Source organism: Plectropomus leopardus, chromosome 2, assembly GCF_008729295.1.
Source record: "Plectropomus leopardus isolate mb chromosome 2, YSFRI_Pleo_2.0, whole genome shotgun sequence".
NCBI lineage: Eukaryota > Metazoa > Chordata > Actinopteri > Perciformes > Serranidae > Plectropomus > Plectropomus leopardus.
In genome coordinates this window covers 5,993,502-6,010,285 of record NC_056464.1, presented here as the reverse complement: position 1 = coordinate 6,010,285, position 16,784 = coordinate 5,993,502, and the positions used below count along the sequence as shown (strand labels likewise).

Here is a 16,784-nt window from a genome sequence, read left to right as displayed (position 1 = left end):
ATGTACTGAGCAACAGCTAACTGCGCACACGTGGTTCATTGGCAGCTCTCAGAGCGGTCACAGACTCTGCTGCAGGTTGGGACTGTGGGGCTGAGGAGGAGACGGCAGGCGCTCTCGCTGTACTCGGCTCTCGAGAGCTCGGTTGTAACGTGAACCGCGGAATGGAATAAGTTAGATGCTTTTGCAGAGCTTTGTCAACACAATCATTCCCCAAATCACCATTAGACCAATATTCATAGAATTCAGATCAACCTGTTAAGAGAAAACACTTTAATTTTCTGACTGTTTAACTCTATTAAACCTGAGCACTTTGCCTAGATTTCTGTTAAAAACATGGGAGGAAGGCAATGAGCATCGGAAGAAGAAATGACCCCAACATTGACAAGAAATTAGGCAAAAGAAATTTGAAAAAAAATAGAAAATTTCCTGAAATTATTTAAAAAACAGCAACAACAACAACAAAAAGAAAATAAAACAAAAAACAAACAAGTAAATGACCTAGGAAAAGTGCTTAAAAATGAAAATTCTGTAAGATAATTTTAAATACATAATTTCTTTAGCATCGTTCTTTTTCCCCTAAATGTTTTCCCATAGCTTTTAAAATATTCTCTAAATCTACAATTTTTTTTACAATTTGTGGAACACCTCTTATGAAGCTGCTGTTTTTGAAAAAAATCCCCCCAAAAAATGAGAAAAAAAATAAGGTCAAACCTGTTGACAACGCCTTCACTCTGACAAAATAGACAACTTGACATCCAAAAGTGTTTTCAACCAACAGCATGTAAATGCCATTTTGCAAATACCAATAGCAGATTAATGTATCTTATTATTTTGTCAATTTCCCCTTTTACAGCCCTTATTGATTGAACTTCATCATAGAGAAAAATTCTGGATCATTGGGTCTCCTTAATTATTTTTTTTCAAATTCAAGTTAAATACTTTTCTCCTCTATGCAAATATAATTTGCCAACTACTCATGTCATTCTCTTTACCATGAAGACACATCTTAATTTAATGTTTGGCATGTCATAAAATAAAACTGAGCATAGATGCAAATGTGGTGGTTGTGTCGGTCAGCAGAACAGGTGATACCTCAATGTCACACAAAATTTGTATAACGGATTAACACATGCTGCATGTGAGGCCGGCTGAATGCTCCTCCCATGTGTCAAGGCCATCCTCTATATACTATACTCTGTGTAAGAGTCCTCCATTTAAGGCTGCACACTCCCTAACACACACTCCTCACCACAAAAATGGGAAAGGGCCATATGGAGGATAATAATACAAAAGAAAAGAATACTGAGTTTAACTTAGTGCAGGTCAAAGGTACCTGGAAGTGCAAACTGGGAGTGAAAGTCAGCAAGGACACATCAGACTGTGTCTCTGCTGCAAAAATGTGAGTATACTTTGCTCTTTACTCACAAATGACTGTATTTCAGAGAAAATACAAGTAAAATGCATATCATACAAGTAATGTATGAAATTGGGTTTGTTTTAGATTTTAAAAAAAAAACAAAAAAGGTTAGCTGACTAATGCTTTATGTTGTCTACCTGCTGGTCACACTGCCTGGCACATGGCTCTGTGTAATCTAACAATTACTAAAACATTATTGAACAACTACTCTGTGTTGTCAGTTTAAAACAGGACAGCCACAGCCAATAGCAAAAAGTTACAAACGTTATTAAAAGTTATAAGTAATAACAATGGTATAAAATGTCACATTTCAAATTCAATCATTTTTATGCAGTGTGGAGTCAAGAAATGGATGAAAAACTATAATTAAGCCATAAGGGTTTTTTTTTTTTGTTTGTTTGTTTGTTTTTGGTAGTAGGGAAGACCACCCACATGAAAACACAGATTTTTGTCATGCCATCAGTTTTTTGAGATTTTGGGCTATTCCATAACATGTCGTCCTTCAGACAAGTTTAGAAAAAAACATCTACACTACACATTTCAGTGTTTATTTCAGCTCAGATTTCTGTTTTGGAAATGTGTATGCAAAAAGCATATATTTAATTAGATTACACATCATTTGCGTATTTAAACTTTTTTTTGTAGAGATGTAACCTGGGGAAGTTTGATATCTATATGTGTCCTAATTTGAGTCCAAAAATGGAATTATATATTGATTCATATCATGTTTTATTCCTAAAAACTTGGCAAAATCTATTTTACATATTTTGGCTGTTGAATGTATTTTCTGATTTATGGAGTGATACAAATAGGCATCCAATATACTCTCTGTGAAAACCCTTGACTCCTATAAGACAACAAAGTGAAACATTCATTTTGAACCTGGCTTCATCCAATGGCCCATGATGTGCAAACTGGTGCTTATTTGAATGTTCAATTTCAGAAAACTTGATATAAAAAAGAACTGTCATACTTGAAGTTCCAAACTGGGGGACTTTCATGGTGGCATCTATTCGCTAAAAACATTGGTAAAGGTTCGAGATTGTAGTCATAGTTATGAAAAGTTTCCCCCGAGGCAACTAACTAACCTCGTTGGTGATAGCATTTCAGCTATGCTCTCCAGTGTCGGTTTTACATGCTGTGTCATGCCAAACATCCTTGACAGCTGGATTTAGTTAGAGGGCAAATGTTAAAAATAATAGGGATTAGGGCCTTCAAAAGCACTGCCCTGTCTGAAACCAGGTCTCAGTTTAAAAATAAAAGATCATTTATTATAAAATTTGCATGACACAGACCTTAATGCTGAGATATACCACACTGAGCATTGTCAATCTGTCTGTTCTATGAGTTTTGGGGTGGAATATTTTAGTGTTTTTCCATTTTTGCTTTCTCGTGAAGAGAGTGTTGTGATATAACTTGTTTATTCTTCTTCCAGCCAAAACAGACAGAGAGTTTTCTAGAAGCTGAAGTTTAATCTATTAGTGCTGACAAACTAATACTAAGCACACAAGGACACTGTTCATATCATCTGTTATTTTTGACCTTTACAGCTTTTTGCTGTATGGCCAAATTGGAGGAAAGGTTGCTGATATCAATAGGAAAAATTAATTTGGCTACAGTTTGCCATATGTACTTTGTAATTTGTAGTAAACTAATTTTAATTTTCTCTTCATTTTAATTTTTGACTTTTCTTTCTTTTTGATTTTTCTTTCCTTTTTGCAATTCAAATATTTCCTTTTAGATTGGGTTTTGTTTAAGTGTCTGTTTGCTGTTGATGCCAGCAGTAAATCATGATCGATGTTGAATACTGAAGTCACTCTTGTCACTTGAGGCTGGCTCCAAAACAGAATAAATCCCCGTAGACCCTCATGTTAAAATGGCCAGCTTTACAGCCTGGTGCAAAAAATGTTTTGGTCTCTACAGCTAATTTTAACCTCAATGACAACTGTATGGGGGTGATTTTTTTTCTTGAGTCACCCGTTTACATTTTATTAAAGCCCATAGTTACACATATATAAAGGCTTGAGTGACAGGCTGTCAGCTGATAGTGTCATTGGCTTCTAGTCAGATCTCCCCCTCGCTCCCTCACAGCTCCAACCTCTCACCCAGATATCATCACCTCTGGTTTCAAAAAGCCAAGATGGCGATGGCGAAAGTGCTAAACTCAACACTTAAAACACCCGTTCCATGATGACACATATTCAACAGGCTTGCAAGATATTAAAGGTACCAAACCAATTTCCGTGGAGGAGTAGGATTCGATTTTCCCTCACTATTCATTTAAGACCCATGTATCCACCAAAATCTACCCTCATCAAACCCATACAATTGCATTTCAGAGTTGAGCGGAGCAAAGTAAAACAAACTATGATGTCAATTATGAACATCATCCCTGGCAGCATCTATCTTGTCTGTAGCACTCGCCATTGTTCATATTACTCCTCATTGTTTGTGGCTCACAAAAATGGTTAATCCTGCCTATGGTGTCGATTGACAAATCAGGTCCACCCACAATGCTCATTGCTCTTTTTTAAAATTTTATTTTAACAAAGAGACAGCTGTTTCATGTCACAATGCTGGACGGATCAGTCAACTGAAATTTGGCGGAGTGCGCAGATTTAAAGTTCTGGACTCTGACAAAAGTCCCTGTTTTGTCTTTGGAAATTAGAAATAATGCTTCTGTCATTGGTCAAACATCCTGTGTATCTGTCACAAATATAGTAATGTTAGCATGTTGATGGCTATTACAAGAGACTGCATTAGTTTCTGAGTGTATGAAGTGCAATAATTGAAAGTTATGCCACTATAATTCTTTTTTTTCATGTGTTTTGTGTGGCAGCTATAAGAGCATCACCGAAAATGGCGACAGTTGGACAGTGGTCAGCCCCATCGTTTTTACTTACAAGGTAACGGAAACCCGAGGCTTGCTGGACCCAGGCAATAACACGCTCCTGATGGGCCACATCACTGACCAGCAGCAGCTGGAGGACATTAAAAAATCCAACAAGCTAATCAAACGCTTTGTAGTCATTGACCAAGAGGTCTACAAAATTTACGGCCCCAAGCTAACCGAATATTTACAGGCTAACAAAGTCCTGTACAAGATCTTGGCTCTTCCCACCACTGAAGAGAACAAATCCATGACAATGGTCTTGAAAATCCTTGAGGAGGTCAACAGCTTCTCCCTTGACCGCCGCACAGAACCAATCATTGCCATTGGTGGAGGGGTGTGTCTGGACATTGTGGGCCTGGCTGCTTCACTCTACAGAAGACGCACCCCTTACATCAGGGTCCCAACCACACTGCTCTCCTACATTGACGCCAGCGTGGGAGCAAAGACTGGAGTTAACTTTGCAAACTGCAAGAACAAGTTGGGTGCCTACATTCCACCTGCTGCCACCTTCCTTGACCTGTCCTTCATACAAACTGTTCCACGACGACACATTTCCAACGGGCTAGCTGAGATGTTAAAGGTGTGTTAAAGTCTGTGAATATGAAACACTTACCTTAAAACTGATACAAGAAATAAAGGACAAAGAATAATTCCAGTATCAATGTTATCATCAGCTAATTCCATGACATCACAATACTAACAACTAGGGGTCTGTTGCGCAAGTGTAATGACAATTGCAAAGTGGAAGGTCTTGAACTGGTGTATCCAGTTGCTACTATTTTGGTTCATGAATGTGCAGCAACACAAACTTACAAAAGATTACAGTGCAGCAACTAATCAAGGAGTCATCAAAGGAAAGTTTCAAATCCCACTCATACCCCTTTACCACCAGATTAGTTTTTGTTTCTTGAACCTGTTTCATTCAAAACCCTCGGAACCTTGGTGCTATTTAGCAAACCAGGCTGCATTTGAGTTATGAGCAGAACCATCATAGTCAAGGATGCTTTATCAAGGGAGATTCTTGCACAATGCACAATGAGAGTAAACAGTAGCAGCAAGATGGTAGATCACATTATTACCTTTTAGCCACTAGTTACAGATTTGTTTTTATCCCCCCCAAAAAAACAAGCATGGACAAAGTATTTGTTTAAAAAAAAGGTGCAGAGACTACTACCTGCAAGAATCTATCCTCTCTTTCCAATCTGTAGAATACGACACACCCACTGAGGCTGTCACTGTTTACACTTGAAGTCACAGAAAAACTGCACATTGTTGGTTTTTAGCTTGGAACCAACTTTTTGGTTTCTGAACCAAATTAGTTTTGGTTGAAATGCTCCAAATAAATCCAAATTTGTTGCATGAACTTGTTGGTGGAAAACGGGCATGCCATTAGAGCAGAAGTACCACAGATATGTTTATTGGCTCTGAGATGAAGTGAAGTTTTTCCATATTTGAATTGCTCACTGAAGTTTTCCTTGCGTTTTTTGTTGGTTCTTTGCAGATGGCCTTGATGAAACACAGAGGCCTCTTTGAGCTTCTTGAGGCACACGGCCGTATGCTGTTGGACACTAAATTCCAGGCTGACAACAGTGTATACGAATGCAGCTGCTTACAGACTGCATCGCAAGTGACTCGAATAGCCATCGTAACCATGCTGGAGGAACTTGCCCCAAACCTTTGGGAGGATGACCTAAACAGACTTGTGGACTTTGGCCATCTGATCAGCCCAGCATTAGAGATGGTAAATGATCCGTCATGGCAGCCATGGCTAAACACTCAGCCCTTTTGTTGATGCATTTTATTGTACGTATATTACGGTAAATTGTACATACTACAGAATAGAGTACATTTAATTCTATGTGAGTCTTTAGCATTCTTGAAACTGTTGATCTTGATCTTCACATGTTCATCCCTTTTCAGTGACAAATAGCCACATCCTCACGTAATCTTTGTCTCCATTTAATACAGAAAGTTCTCCCATCTCTGCTTCATGGTGAGGCAGTGAACATTGATATGTCGTTCATGGTTTACGTGTCCAAAGAGAGCGGTCTGTTGACAGATGATGAAAAGCAAAGGATCATCAGCTGCATGGTGGGCTTGGAGCTGCCTGTCTGGCATGAGGTGTGTACCATGGAGCTCATACAGAAGTCTCTGCAGGACAGGCTGAAGCATTCAGGAGGCTTGGTCAGAATGCCTCTGCCTGTTGGGCTTGGAGAAGCAGGTAAGAATCACTGGCTATGTTTACATCATACTGTAGGAGTGCAGGAATAAGGAGACAGAGACTTAGTCAAATGGAGTCGAGTCTGTTTTCTCTCACTTTGAAACAACAACAGCAACACATGCCATGACAAGCTCCAGATAGTCTGCTGGTAAAGCTAAAACAGGCATTATCAATAACATTCCCTCAAACTGCATTTCCCAGAATCCAATTCTGTCAACTCTGAACTCAGCTTCACAAAAGAGCAACAGACTCTGGTAAATGTCTCTATAATGTGGGTCACCACAACACCAATATTTACCTCTTTTTCTGAATATGACAAAAGTATGAATTTGACATGGGTCATGTAAACAGTATATACTGTTTAGATATTCTAAATAAGGCCTTTTTACAAATTAAGCATTTTCCTATTAAAACATGGGGAATATGCCAACATGTTCTCATCCCAACTTGTCACATGGTGCCACCCTGTCAGTGACCTTCCGTGTCTATGTATGCCCATAAGCATACTTGTGCTCCTATTATTACATTGTCATCCTTCCATGTTTAATGGGTACAAAATCAATTCCATTCTCAAGTGATGCCACCTGTGCGTGAATCATGTGGCTTCACTCGGTGCCATCCAGCTCTCTGCCGGCGTATAATAATAACCAGCTGGTTATTATTATACACCGACGGAGAGCTGGCTGTATTCTCAGTTGATGCCATCCAGTTGCATTCCTGGTGGACGCAGAGGCTAGCTTTTTGCATCATGGTCATATGCCGAAAACATTAACAGAGCAGGCATATTAGTCAAGTTCGGATTGAGAACAAGTTGGATATGCTGGTATTAATTAGGTTTTTGGAGCATTATTTTAACATCCATCCTGCCAATTTCAGAATATGCATCTTACTGCAGTTTGCGACACACGACTCCTCATCTGTATACAGGCAGCTCTGTGCATTGGCATGAATATGTTGTACACAAACCATCCTACTAACAGTTTGTAAGGCTGGGGTAGAAATGCATGCAGAAAATCTTACATTTTTGGTCAAAAGGAGAAACACACCCTCTTTTTAACATCATGAAAGACTTATACCAGCAGGTTTATAGATAAATGCAAATATCGCAGCACTGATCCAAAAGGTAGTTGAGGGAATGAAGAAAGGGAGGCTGGGCTTGCATGGTCCAACAAGTCCACCACCTGTAGGAAACTTTGAAAAAAAATTCTATATTGAATATAATAATAAACAAAATGACGAGCAGCTCCAGCTGTTCTTTTCCATATTGTGACGTGATCAACGACATTTTAGAGTACGTTATCGGAGTATGCACACATGGATGTAAATGGGAGTATTAGGGGAAATTCATTTCTATTGACTATGGAAACAACTTAGTAAGAATATTACCTGTTTCAGAATAAAGGCAAACATTGAACAGTTTTGTGCATGTAAATGTACTCACTTGATCGAGACTGTCTGTAATGCAAAAAAAACCTCCAAAAAAACAGGTACCAGATTAGCTCAAAGGGGCCTTTTTTAATACGTTGACAAGCAGCTTATATTTCCTGTAAAAGTTTTTAAATGAGCTAGTTCATATTCAAACATCTTGTGATGTACACTAACTTTGGTGTATCTAATGCATGTTCTTTTTACTCCCCTTTCTGTCATTGCAGAAATCTTTAACAGCACATCATGTGAGATCCTGCACAGGGCTTACGCAAATTGGTGTGATGAGCTGGGTGCCACCTCTGACAGCAACAGTGATTCTTAACCTGCCCGTATCACAACTGCATCCATTTGGTCTGGTTCGAAAAAAAAAAGTTTTGTGTCGGAGTGCCTGGTGGCTCAGTGGAGAGAGCTGCGCCCCATATATGAAGGTTGTATCCTTGCCGCAGCGGCTACGAGTTTGATTCCGGCCTCAGCCTCTTTGTTGCATGTCGCCCCCTCTCTCTCTTCCCCTTTAATGCTTAAACTGTCATGTTGATTAAAGGCAATAAAAGCCCCCCAAAAAAATCATTAAAAAAAAAAAAAAAAAATGTCGGGAAAAAGAACCTGTACTGGTTGGCATTTACCTTTGTTATTTTCACAACATGGCAACAAGGGCCAAATGTGTTATAACCATATATGCCTCTGGGCAGTTTCTACAGGTTTCTGTTCAGCATGGGTTCTTACCTTTCACTGCAAATATTGACTGTTGACCTTGTCAATGGATTATAAAGGGTTATAAAACAGATCAAATTAGAAAAGATGTATTTTTTAAACAAATTAACACTTTTTTAACATCATACACAAGCTATTAAGCAACACGCAGCTTGTTAACTATTCTCTTATTATGTCTGTCAAATATATTTGTAAGCATGCCCCATTAAATATATTTTTACATTTATCAAACTGTGATTTTGTGTTTTACAGCAGATTGAAAAATGTTCATATCGACATCCTCCTGTCATTATCTTCATTAGCAATGACATCAAATTAAGATACGTTGTAACAAAAACACAAAGCTTGTACAAAAGAGTTAATAACTCAGACTGAGTTGTCTGTAGCATTGTTGAGTTCCTTAGGCAGTGATTGTAGATTCCACCCCCGTGTTTTAAATGGTGCTGTTGAAGTTACTTTGTGATTGACGTTTGACTTACGGTTTGTGCATATAAATGTGTGTGAATGCAAGACATCAGAAAAACACAAAAAATGCTGCAGGAATGAGTCCTTAGACCTAGGAATGAGTTAGAATTTTAGTTCCCTCATCTCAAACTCAGTGGGGTTTTTTGAATGTTATTTTGGTACACAAGCTGTAGAGACATTTACGTTTTGTTCTACAACATTAAGTATATCAGTAAATACCCACCCATGAATTTTAGCCTTTATGTGTCTTAAAGTTCAAAAGTTTCATTCATGCATCAACACAAGGCAGGACTTTCAGTGTGCACTTATTGAAATGCTGCATAAACTGAAATTATGAAACTAGTGTGTGATTGGCCTTACTCCTTATTTAAACAAAATTCAACCAGCTGAAGTGACTTTGCTTATTTATATGGGATTCCTCCCAATGTTGGCCGAGGAAGGGCTTAAGCCCACAATTGCTGCTAAAATAAGTATTTACCTCATTCTGCAGGAGAATTTAAACTTGATTACTAAAGTTTATCTTGCATTTTCTAATTCTGAATAATATACAGGGTTTCTTTTTAATGGTAGAAAAAGAAAAGATAAACATCATCTGCTGCATCCAGTGTCATTCTAAGAGCATGTGGCCTGTCTTGGAGAAATGTGGATGTGTGATAAATATTTTTACGAACACATTTTGATATTATGTGCAATGTTTAAAATAAAACATATATACATGACCACAAAGTAACAAATACAACTGATGCATCTATAACAAATAACAAGAACCCCAAACTAAATTCTGGCATAATGCCCGATATATCAGCATCTCAAGGGTTTATTAACAATCTTGGCAAAAGAAAGCAGACATGAACAAAAACGCTACACCGTAGTATAAACCAGTTCTGTCCACATGTTAAAAAAAAAAATCCACTTCTCAGCTCTGAGTTATGCAAGATAAAGATGAAATCAGTATTGATCAGTGCCTACAAATCAATTTATACATTAAAGGCAAAGGTTGCTGTGAGCCATTAATAACATATATATCACATTTTAGCAGATTTATTTTATATTCATGTAAAGATTTTTTTAAGTTTTACAAGACCAGGTTTAATGCATGTAATGTAATGTATGTAGCATTTTTGGTTTTTGCTTTTTGTAACCTGGCTTCTTTTGTCTAATTTGCCTTTAGGCATCAAAATTTGTACAAAAATCATTTTAAAATAGGAAAATATAAATAATGTGTTTGTGGGCTGTTATGTAAGGTTCTCAAAGAAAACCACATCTCACAATTCAAAATCTTAAATCTAAAAAAAAAAAATAAATAAATAAATGATAATATAATACTTAATAACAATAATAATGATTATGATAATTGATGGGGTCAATGTTGGATTTATTATTACTTCAGAATGCATCAAGATCATGGGGTAAAAAAATCCATTTAAATTTGTTTACAAACATATAATTAAATTCAGTAGTATGCATTACTTGATGCTTTAATATTTAAATATCTATCTTAAAGATCCAGTCTGTGGGATTTAGGGGGAATTGTTAGCAGAAATGGAATATAATACATAAAAATATGTTTTCTTTAGTGAATAATCACCTGAAACTGAAAATCTGCTTGCTTTCATTATCTTAGAATGGGCCGTCGATATCTACTTACAAAGAGGGTCATTTTCTACGGAGTCCACTAAGTTGTTTCTACAGTAGTTCAGAACGGACAAACAAAACACTGGCTCTAGACAGGGCTATTTGCATAATCTCATCAGCTACCGTAGTTCTCCTGCGTGCTTGGCACACAAGAGAAGTTTCATTTGGTTGCAGTCTGCAACCTCACCACTAGATGGCACTGAATTCTACCCACTAGCCCTTTAATTATTTTGTGTTTCTTTTTTTTAATTTTTTTTCGCCACGGAACCAGAAGTTGAACACTATTCACATTCAGTCTACACGGAGTTAATTGAGTTTTTTGAACATTAAACTTTTTTCACTCCATTATCAATGCGTTTTCACATTTGTATGTTATCTCTTTCGCCATAGACTTCGACACAGAGTACATTTATGACAAATACAAAACCCTTGTTTGACAAAAGACAAAAATAAACTGTAACATCATCAAGTTGGCCAGTCTTTAACAGTGGATTGTCGTCATATCTGTCACCTTGCATATGCTTTTCAACTGTCCATCTATACAGCATCAAGATCAAAAGAATGTAAAAATACTGCGTACAATCGGGAAACTGAAATCCCTCAGTCACATTAACATACAGTATTTGAACATCAGAGTTTAGCAAGAAATGGGCAAAAATATAAGAAAAATATAAACTTAAGATAAAAATAACTTCTGAGTTTATCCACTAAGTCTTGTGGATAACTTTAAGTCACTTTAAGGTGAGGTGCCTCATTGATGGCATTTTACAGGTAGAAAATGTCAAAATGCTAACAGCCATGCTCCTTCTCCTCCATACTGGAGCTGGAACTGTGGAGGCTGCTGCCATTGTTGGAGCCATCAGGGGACATTGTGGAAAGCAGGGGGTCACTTGGGGACATTGGCGACAGGGTGTCCCTTACCAATTCCTTTATTTTACAGGTCCTGCTGTTTCCATAGTGACCGGGGTCCCCAGAGTCTGCAGAAACGTGGTCGAAAGTGATGGCGCCATTGTTGAGGTCCAGTGTGGTCGGAGGGGACATGTCAGAAGCTGAGCTGTGCTGGTAGAGCTCTGCGGGGCAGTCACCGAGGATTGGTTCTTGTTTAATGGCTCTGGCCATCAAATCTGATGTGCAGACAGACGAAGAGGACACCACTGTAAGACCATGAGCACGGGCCTGCATCTCCAACTCCTAGATGATTACAAAAATAAACAAAATGCAATGAAGAAAACACATTTATTTTTTAGTAAACTTTACTCTACACTAAATTCTAGTAGTAGTAAGGTAGGTTTACTTAGTTATAGGCATCAAAACTTCTTGGCCAGAATTAAAAGAAATATCTCAGTTGACATTTGGCTTCACGTGGGACACAAACAGCAGTCTTGCAGGTGAAAGTCTATGTTTTACTCTACCTACCACCCCTCACCATTTTTCCATGCTCACTTTCTCACTGTTTATTCTATATCCGTTGCTCTGATTGTCTAATAATGATGAAGCTCAGTGTGTCTCATACAGACACAAAAAGGGTGCCTCTGTGCCGTGAGTCCACTGATTAAGTGCTGGTGTTTGGCAGTTTGGAGTGAGAACGGTTTGGAATCCAACAGTTCAATCCAATCCATCCAACAGTTGCAGCATTCAACTCAAACCCAAGGTATCAATGACTGTGCTTGAGAAAAAGTAATGGAAAACAGACTTTTTTTTTTTAACTACATGGCAATTCATCCAATAATTGTTGGGATATTTCATATTTCAGCATTGTAATTACCATATGTAATAATATATGACATTATGCACAACTAACTACCACAGCTAATATCCCCTGATAGATGGACAGGGGAATAAATTACCTTAATACACCAATACTATGTTTGATATGTTCCACCAAAGACAACCTACCTGTATGCGAAGCATGAGATGGCGGTTTGCATGCTCCAGCTTCCTCTGTCTGCACTCCAGCTCCTTGGCTCTCTGCTGCTCCCGTTGTAGCCTCCTGATGTAGTCCACTGAGGCTTTGAGAATGGTGCCCTTATTCCAGCGCATGTCTCTGGGGTATACAGGAGACAAAGGTCTACAGTTAGAGTCAGCTGACCAGCTGACCAAAACGGCACAGGATGTGCCGTAAAGGCCCCTCAGAGCATATAAACCATTAACCTTTAAAGACATTCGGACATAAGAAGAGGATGATGTTTAAAAATAGAGTTAATGAATAGACAAACAGATGAATAACATATGCATTCATAAGCACAGACACATGCAGAGCGTACTCACGGATCATTTGACTTGGGTATCAAGGTTCCCAGTTCTTTGATGCGATCGTTGATGTTGAATCTTCGTCTTCGTTCAACTAGAATTCGTCACATAGAATAAACGGTGAATATAGCTGCCTCTTAAACCAGTTATGGAAAGTTTATTTCCAAGTCAAAACAATAATGAATTTAAGTTTGAATTTTATAAATAAATAATTTTTTTTTTGACAAATTAAAAACATTCACATTTTGAATTTCCCTGTTTTTTGCGTAGTTCTTGTCAACACCTAGAAATGACTGATTATTATTCTAATCGTGATAATTTAAAAGAGAGAAAAAAACAAGCAAAGCAACAATTAAAATAAATAGTAATAAAAAAATTACATTTTATATAACAGTAACAGATCATATTTGTACTAAAGGTTAAATTGGGTGTTTGGGGTTTTGGGGTAATTTAATCCAATCCCACTTATTATTTCAAGCACTTTAGTTTATATCTTATATTTTATTGCATGCATGGTTTACACGTGTTTTCTACTATATTTTTAAGCACTAATTTTAACATTTTTATTTATCCTAAATGGGTGTATATAGATATATACGTATGGATTTTACAAATCCATTTATTCCTTTTTATTATTGGTATTTATTTATTTTGATTAATATCATACCTTCCAACCCCTCCCAACCCCCTATATGTTTTGAACCTTTTTATTACTAATTTTATGTTTTTTTTCATTCAATAACATTTTTGAATAACTTATAAGGGATTTTAACCTATTAAGGCTGCTTCTTTTAAAGTTTTAACACCTATGGTCTCCTTGTGCACGTGCCTCCTGTAGCACTCTTTAAAGCACTGCACCTAAACCCTAACCCTAACCCCCGACTTATATTATTTAACCATCGAGACAACCATTAAGAAAGTTATGGAAATGTGATCCTGGTTGATTGACTCACTTAAGTTGTGGTTGTCTTTCTTCTGTCTCTCTTTAGCAAGAGCACGGACTTCAGCCTCTGTGAAGCAAAGACAAACATGAATATCAGTGCTTTGGGAAGACATTATCATTTAATTCAATGTGTAATAACACACTAAGTGAATAAAATAAAGGAAACTGCATGCTAGTATTTCACAGTGTTCAGTGCATCTGCTACTTTGTTTAGGAGAACATTTGAGGTCATGCTGGACATACACAGCCAATAATTAATCATTTACAAAAAAAAAAAAAAAAATTACTTGGCTGTTTAATTACATTTGATTGGTATTGTGTGCGATTTAGTCATACACAAAACACTTTCTATACAGTTTACAAAACATGGTTTTCACTGTTTTCATTTTGCTATGCTTACCTACTGGAAAGCCTTCTGGCCTTTGATAGTTTTCATACAGGCCACAGGAGTCAGGCTTGTCCAGTACTTGCTTCATGCCAGGAGCTGGAGTAATTATTTAACAAAGAATTGACTTAACACAGTATGTTGTGCATTTCCAAATTGCACACAATATTGACAAGGGCCTATGGTTATGCTTTCACTTTCAACTTTCTGTTTGAAGGCTGATTCACAAATTGATTAGACAAAGTAATTTACAGTATTAGCTCTTACAAACTTTTCTTTAATGAGATTAGACTACCAGATCTACTGAGGTTTATTCACAAAGAACCACAAATAATTCATAATTCCACTTAAACTCAAGCTAAATGATATCTTAGAACAGCAAATCAGAGTAAGGAAGATAAAAAGATGTTTCTCAGTGGTGTACCTGTGTATTCCCTCTTTATGCTGGGCGGACAGGAGTTGCTGATGGCGAGGCCTGGCAGTGGAAGTCCCTGGTTGCCATATACGTCGAGAAGGTTTCCAGACACAGGGAGCTACAGAGTGATAAATACATCTTGTATTTTAATTCAATTTAGGTATCAGCAGTAACATTTTTCTTAAATTAAAACTAATGGAGACTTACAATATATAAATGATAATAATAAATACTTACAATATAAAATACATCCTTTTAAAAAGAACTTACCTGGTTGTTCATTTGGAGTCCCGGGTCCATAAGTCCGAGAACTTCTTCATTGTAACTCGACTCCAAGCTAATAATATCATCAATGACATCATCCATCTGTAAAGCAGATCAAATCAGATTTGATTCAATAATTACAGTTTATTTATAGTATCTGAATGTAACTAAGGGTTTTTGGTAATGAGCAGGCGTACCTCTTTCTCACAGTTGGAGCTAAGGGTCAGCAGGGCCATGGGACTGTTGGGGGCACTGCTGCCGGGCCCGGGCGGCATGCCGTGCTCGGGGGGCTGGCTGGGGCACTGGCTGCCGACTTTCCCACCCAGGGTGGTGGACAGATACTGCCTAACCTGCTGCCTCTGAGCCTGCTGGATGTGGTATTTGGTGGGGTTCTCCAGGTGGGACTGCACCTGCACAAGCAAGACGTAAACATTACAACCTGCGATTCTTTTCTGAAGTTTAGTGTTTTGTATTATAGACTGAAAGACAAGAATTAAGTATTCATTGAAGAAAAAAAAATAACATTGACTCTGAGAACTAGGTAACAATATTTAATCCTTTGAAACCTGGACTGACACCAGTTTTCTAGTGTTGCTTTCAGACACATTTCACAAGCATTCAAAGTGAAGTGTGAGCCAATTGGTTCGATTTCTTTCAAAAACATGAAAAAAAGGCAATCAGCAAAAAAAAAGAAAGAAAATCTGAAGAGGTGACAAGAAAATGACCTGAAAATTAGCTGAAAAATAAAACAGTGCACAACAGACAGAAAAACATTATTAATTAACTAGGGAAAAATATCAGGAAAACTATACTTAATATATTGAACATTAGGTAACAGAAAAAAAATCTTTATTATATATATATTTATTCAGCATTCTTTAAGATCATTTTCTTGTATCTTTTTGGTTTCATTTGCTAATTTTAGGTAATTCTTATGTAACTTTTTATAACTGTCTTGCTGATGTTTGGGTCATTTCTTGTTAAATTGCTCATTGTCTTCTTTCAATGTTTTTGAACGAAATCAAGCCAGTTTTCTCAGGCTACAAAGGGTTAAAGTAAACATAAAGTAGGAGTGGATTTTCATTTCTTAAAAAAAATGTTTTGAATTTGATTATTAATGTGAAATTCTAGTTGTTAAAACCTGTAAATCTAAATAGCATTTTAGATTCTGTATGGCTGATTTTAAATCCAAATAATACATTTAGCTTACAAAGTAACCACCATTTCTCCAGCTGCGTCACCCTCCAAAATAATTTAATATGCCAACTGCTCAAGGCTGAATGTGGACTTGCTCTTGAACTCTTTTTTTGTACATATATTGTGGAGATGTGTTTAAATTTAACTCCTTCTCCTCACATTAAAGTTCAAATATTGTAGTGCAGATTAATTCAAAAGCATAATCGATTCACCCTGCTACCAGATGATAGTTTTTTAACTGGGGACAAAGACTCCACAGAGAGGACACTGTGGAGCAAGGCAGTTTTATCACATACACATGATACACATCTATGACCATATAATGGATATACAGCACCTTTTTAGCAAATCATGCTGTGATATAAAAACTATTAAGCGGTTAGTTGCTTTTCTTCCATGTTGTTTAGTTCCATTAGGGGTAGATAACAGTGTAGAAAGGGATAATGATGACTTTTTTAACAGTGTGTACAGTCCAAAGAAATACTATTTCAGCAACAAGAAATAAAAGAAACATTAGGTTTGTCATCAGACTCTATCTCCTATTTATTTTCGTATATAAC

The 16,784-nt window shown here is 37.2% G+C and overlaps 2 protein-coding genes across 3 annotated transcripts in view; one reads left to right on the top strand and one right to left on the bottom strand.

Moving 5' to 3' along the window:
• Nucleotides 1-1,256: 1,256 nt before the first annotated feature.
• eevs (2-epi-5-epi-valiolone synthase) lies at nucleotides 1,257-8,508 on the top strand. The gene is made up of 5 exons (XM_042494891.1): nucleotides 1,257-1,399; nucleotides 4,257-4,890; nucleotides 5,812-6,051; nucleotides 6,279-6,531; nucleotides 8,184-8,508. Exons 1-5 carry the CDS (start codon nucleotides 1,257-1,259, stop codon nucleotides 8,279-8,281), a joined length of 1,368 nt encoding a protein of 455 aa, XP_042350825.1. The 3' UTR covers nucleotides 8,282-8,508.
• A 3,016-nt stretch (nucleotides 8,509-11,524) lies between these two features.
• The window catches only part of LOC121949457 (microphthalmia-associated transcription factor-like), a 36,797-nt gene continuing 31,537 nt past the window's right edge, over nucleotides 11,525-16,784 (bottom strand). For both annotated transcript variants that reach the window (XM_042495152.1, XM_042495157.1), the window contains 8 exons: nucleotides 15,225-15,437; nucleotides 15,034-15,129; nucleotides 14,773-14,881; nucleotides 14,364-14,447; nucleotides 13,974-14,030; nucleotides 13,039-13,114; nucleotides 12,667-12,814; nucleotides 11,525-11,961 (listed from right to left, as the gene is read on the bottom strand). In XM_042495152.1, the coding sequence (XP_042351086.1) occupies nucleotides 11,560-11,961; nucleotides 12,667-12,814; nucleotides 13,039-13,114; nucleotides 13,974-14,030; nucleotides 14,364-14,447; nucleotides 14,773-14,881; nucleotides 15,034-15,129; nucleotides 15,225-15,437 (1,185 nt within the window). In that variant the 3' untranslated portion in view covers nucleotides 11,525-11,559. The remainder of the gene's footprint in view (nucleotides 11,962-12,666; nucleotides 12,815-13,038; nucleotides 13,115-13,973; nucleotides 14,031-14,363; nucleotides 14,448-14,772; nucleotides 14,882-15,033; nucleotides 15,130-15,224; nucleotides 15,438-16,784) is intronic.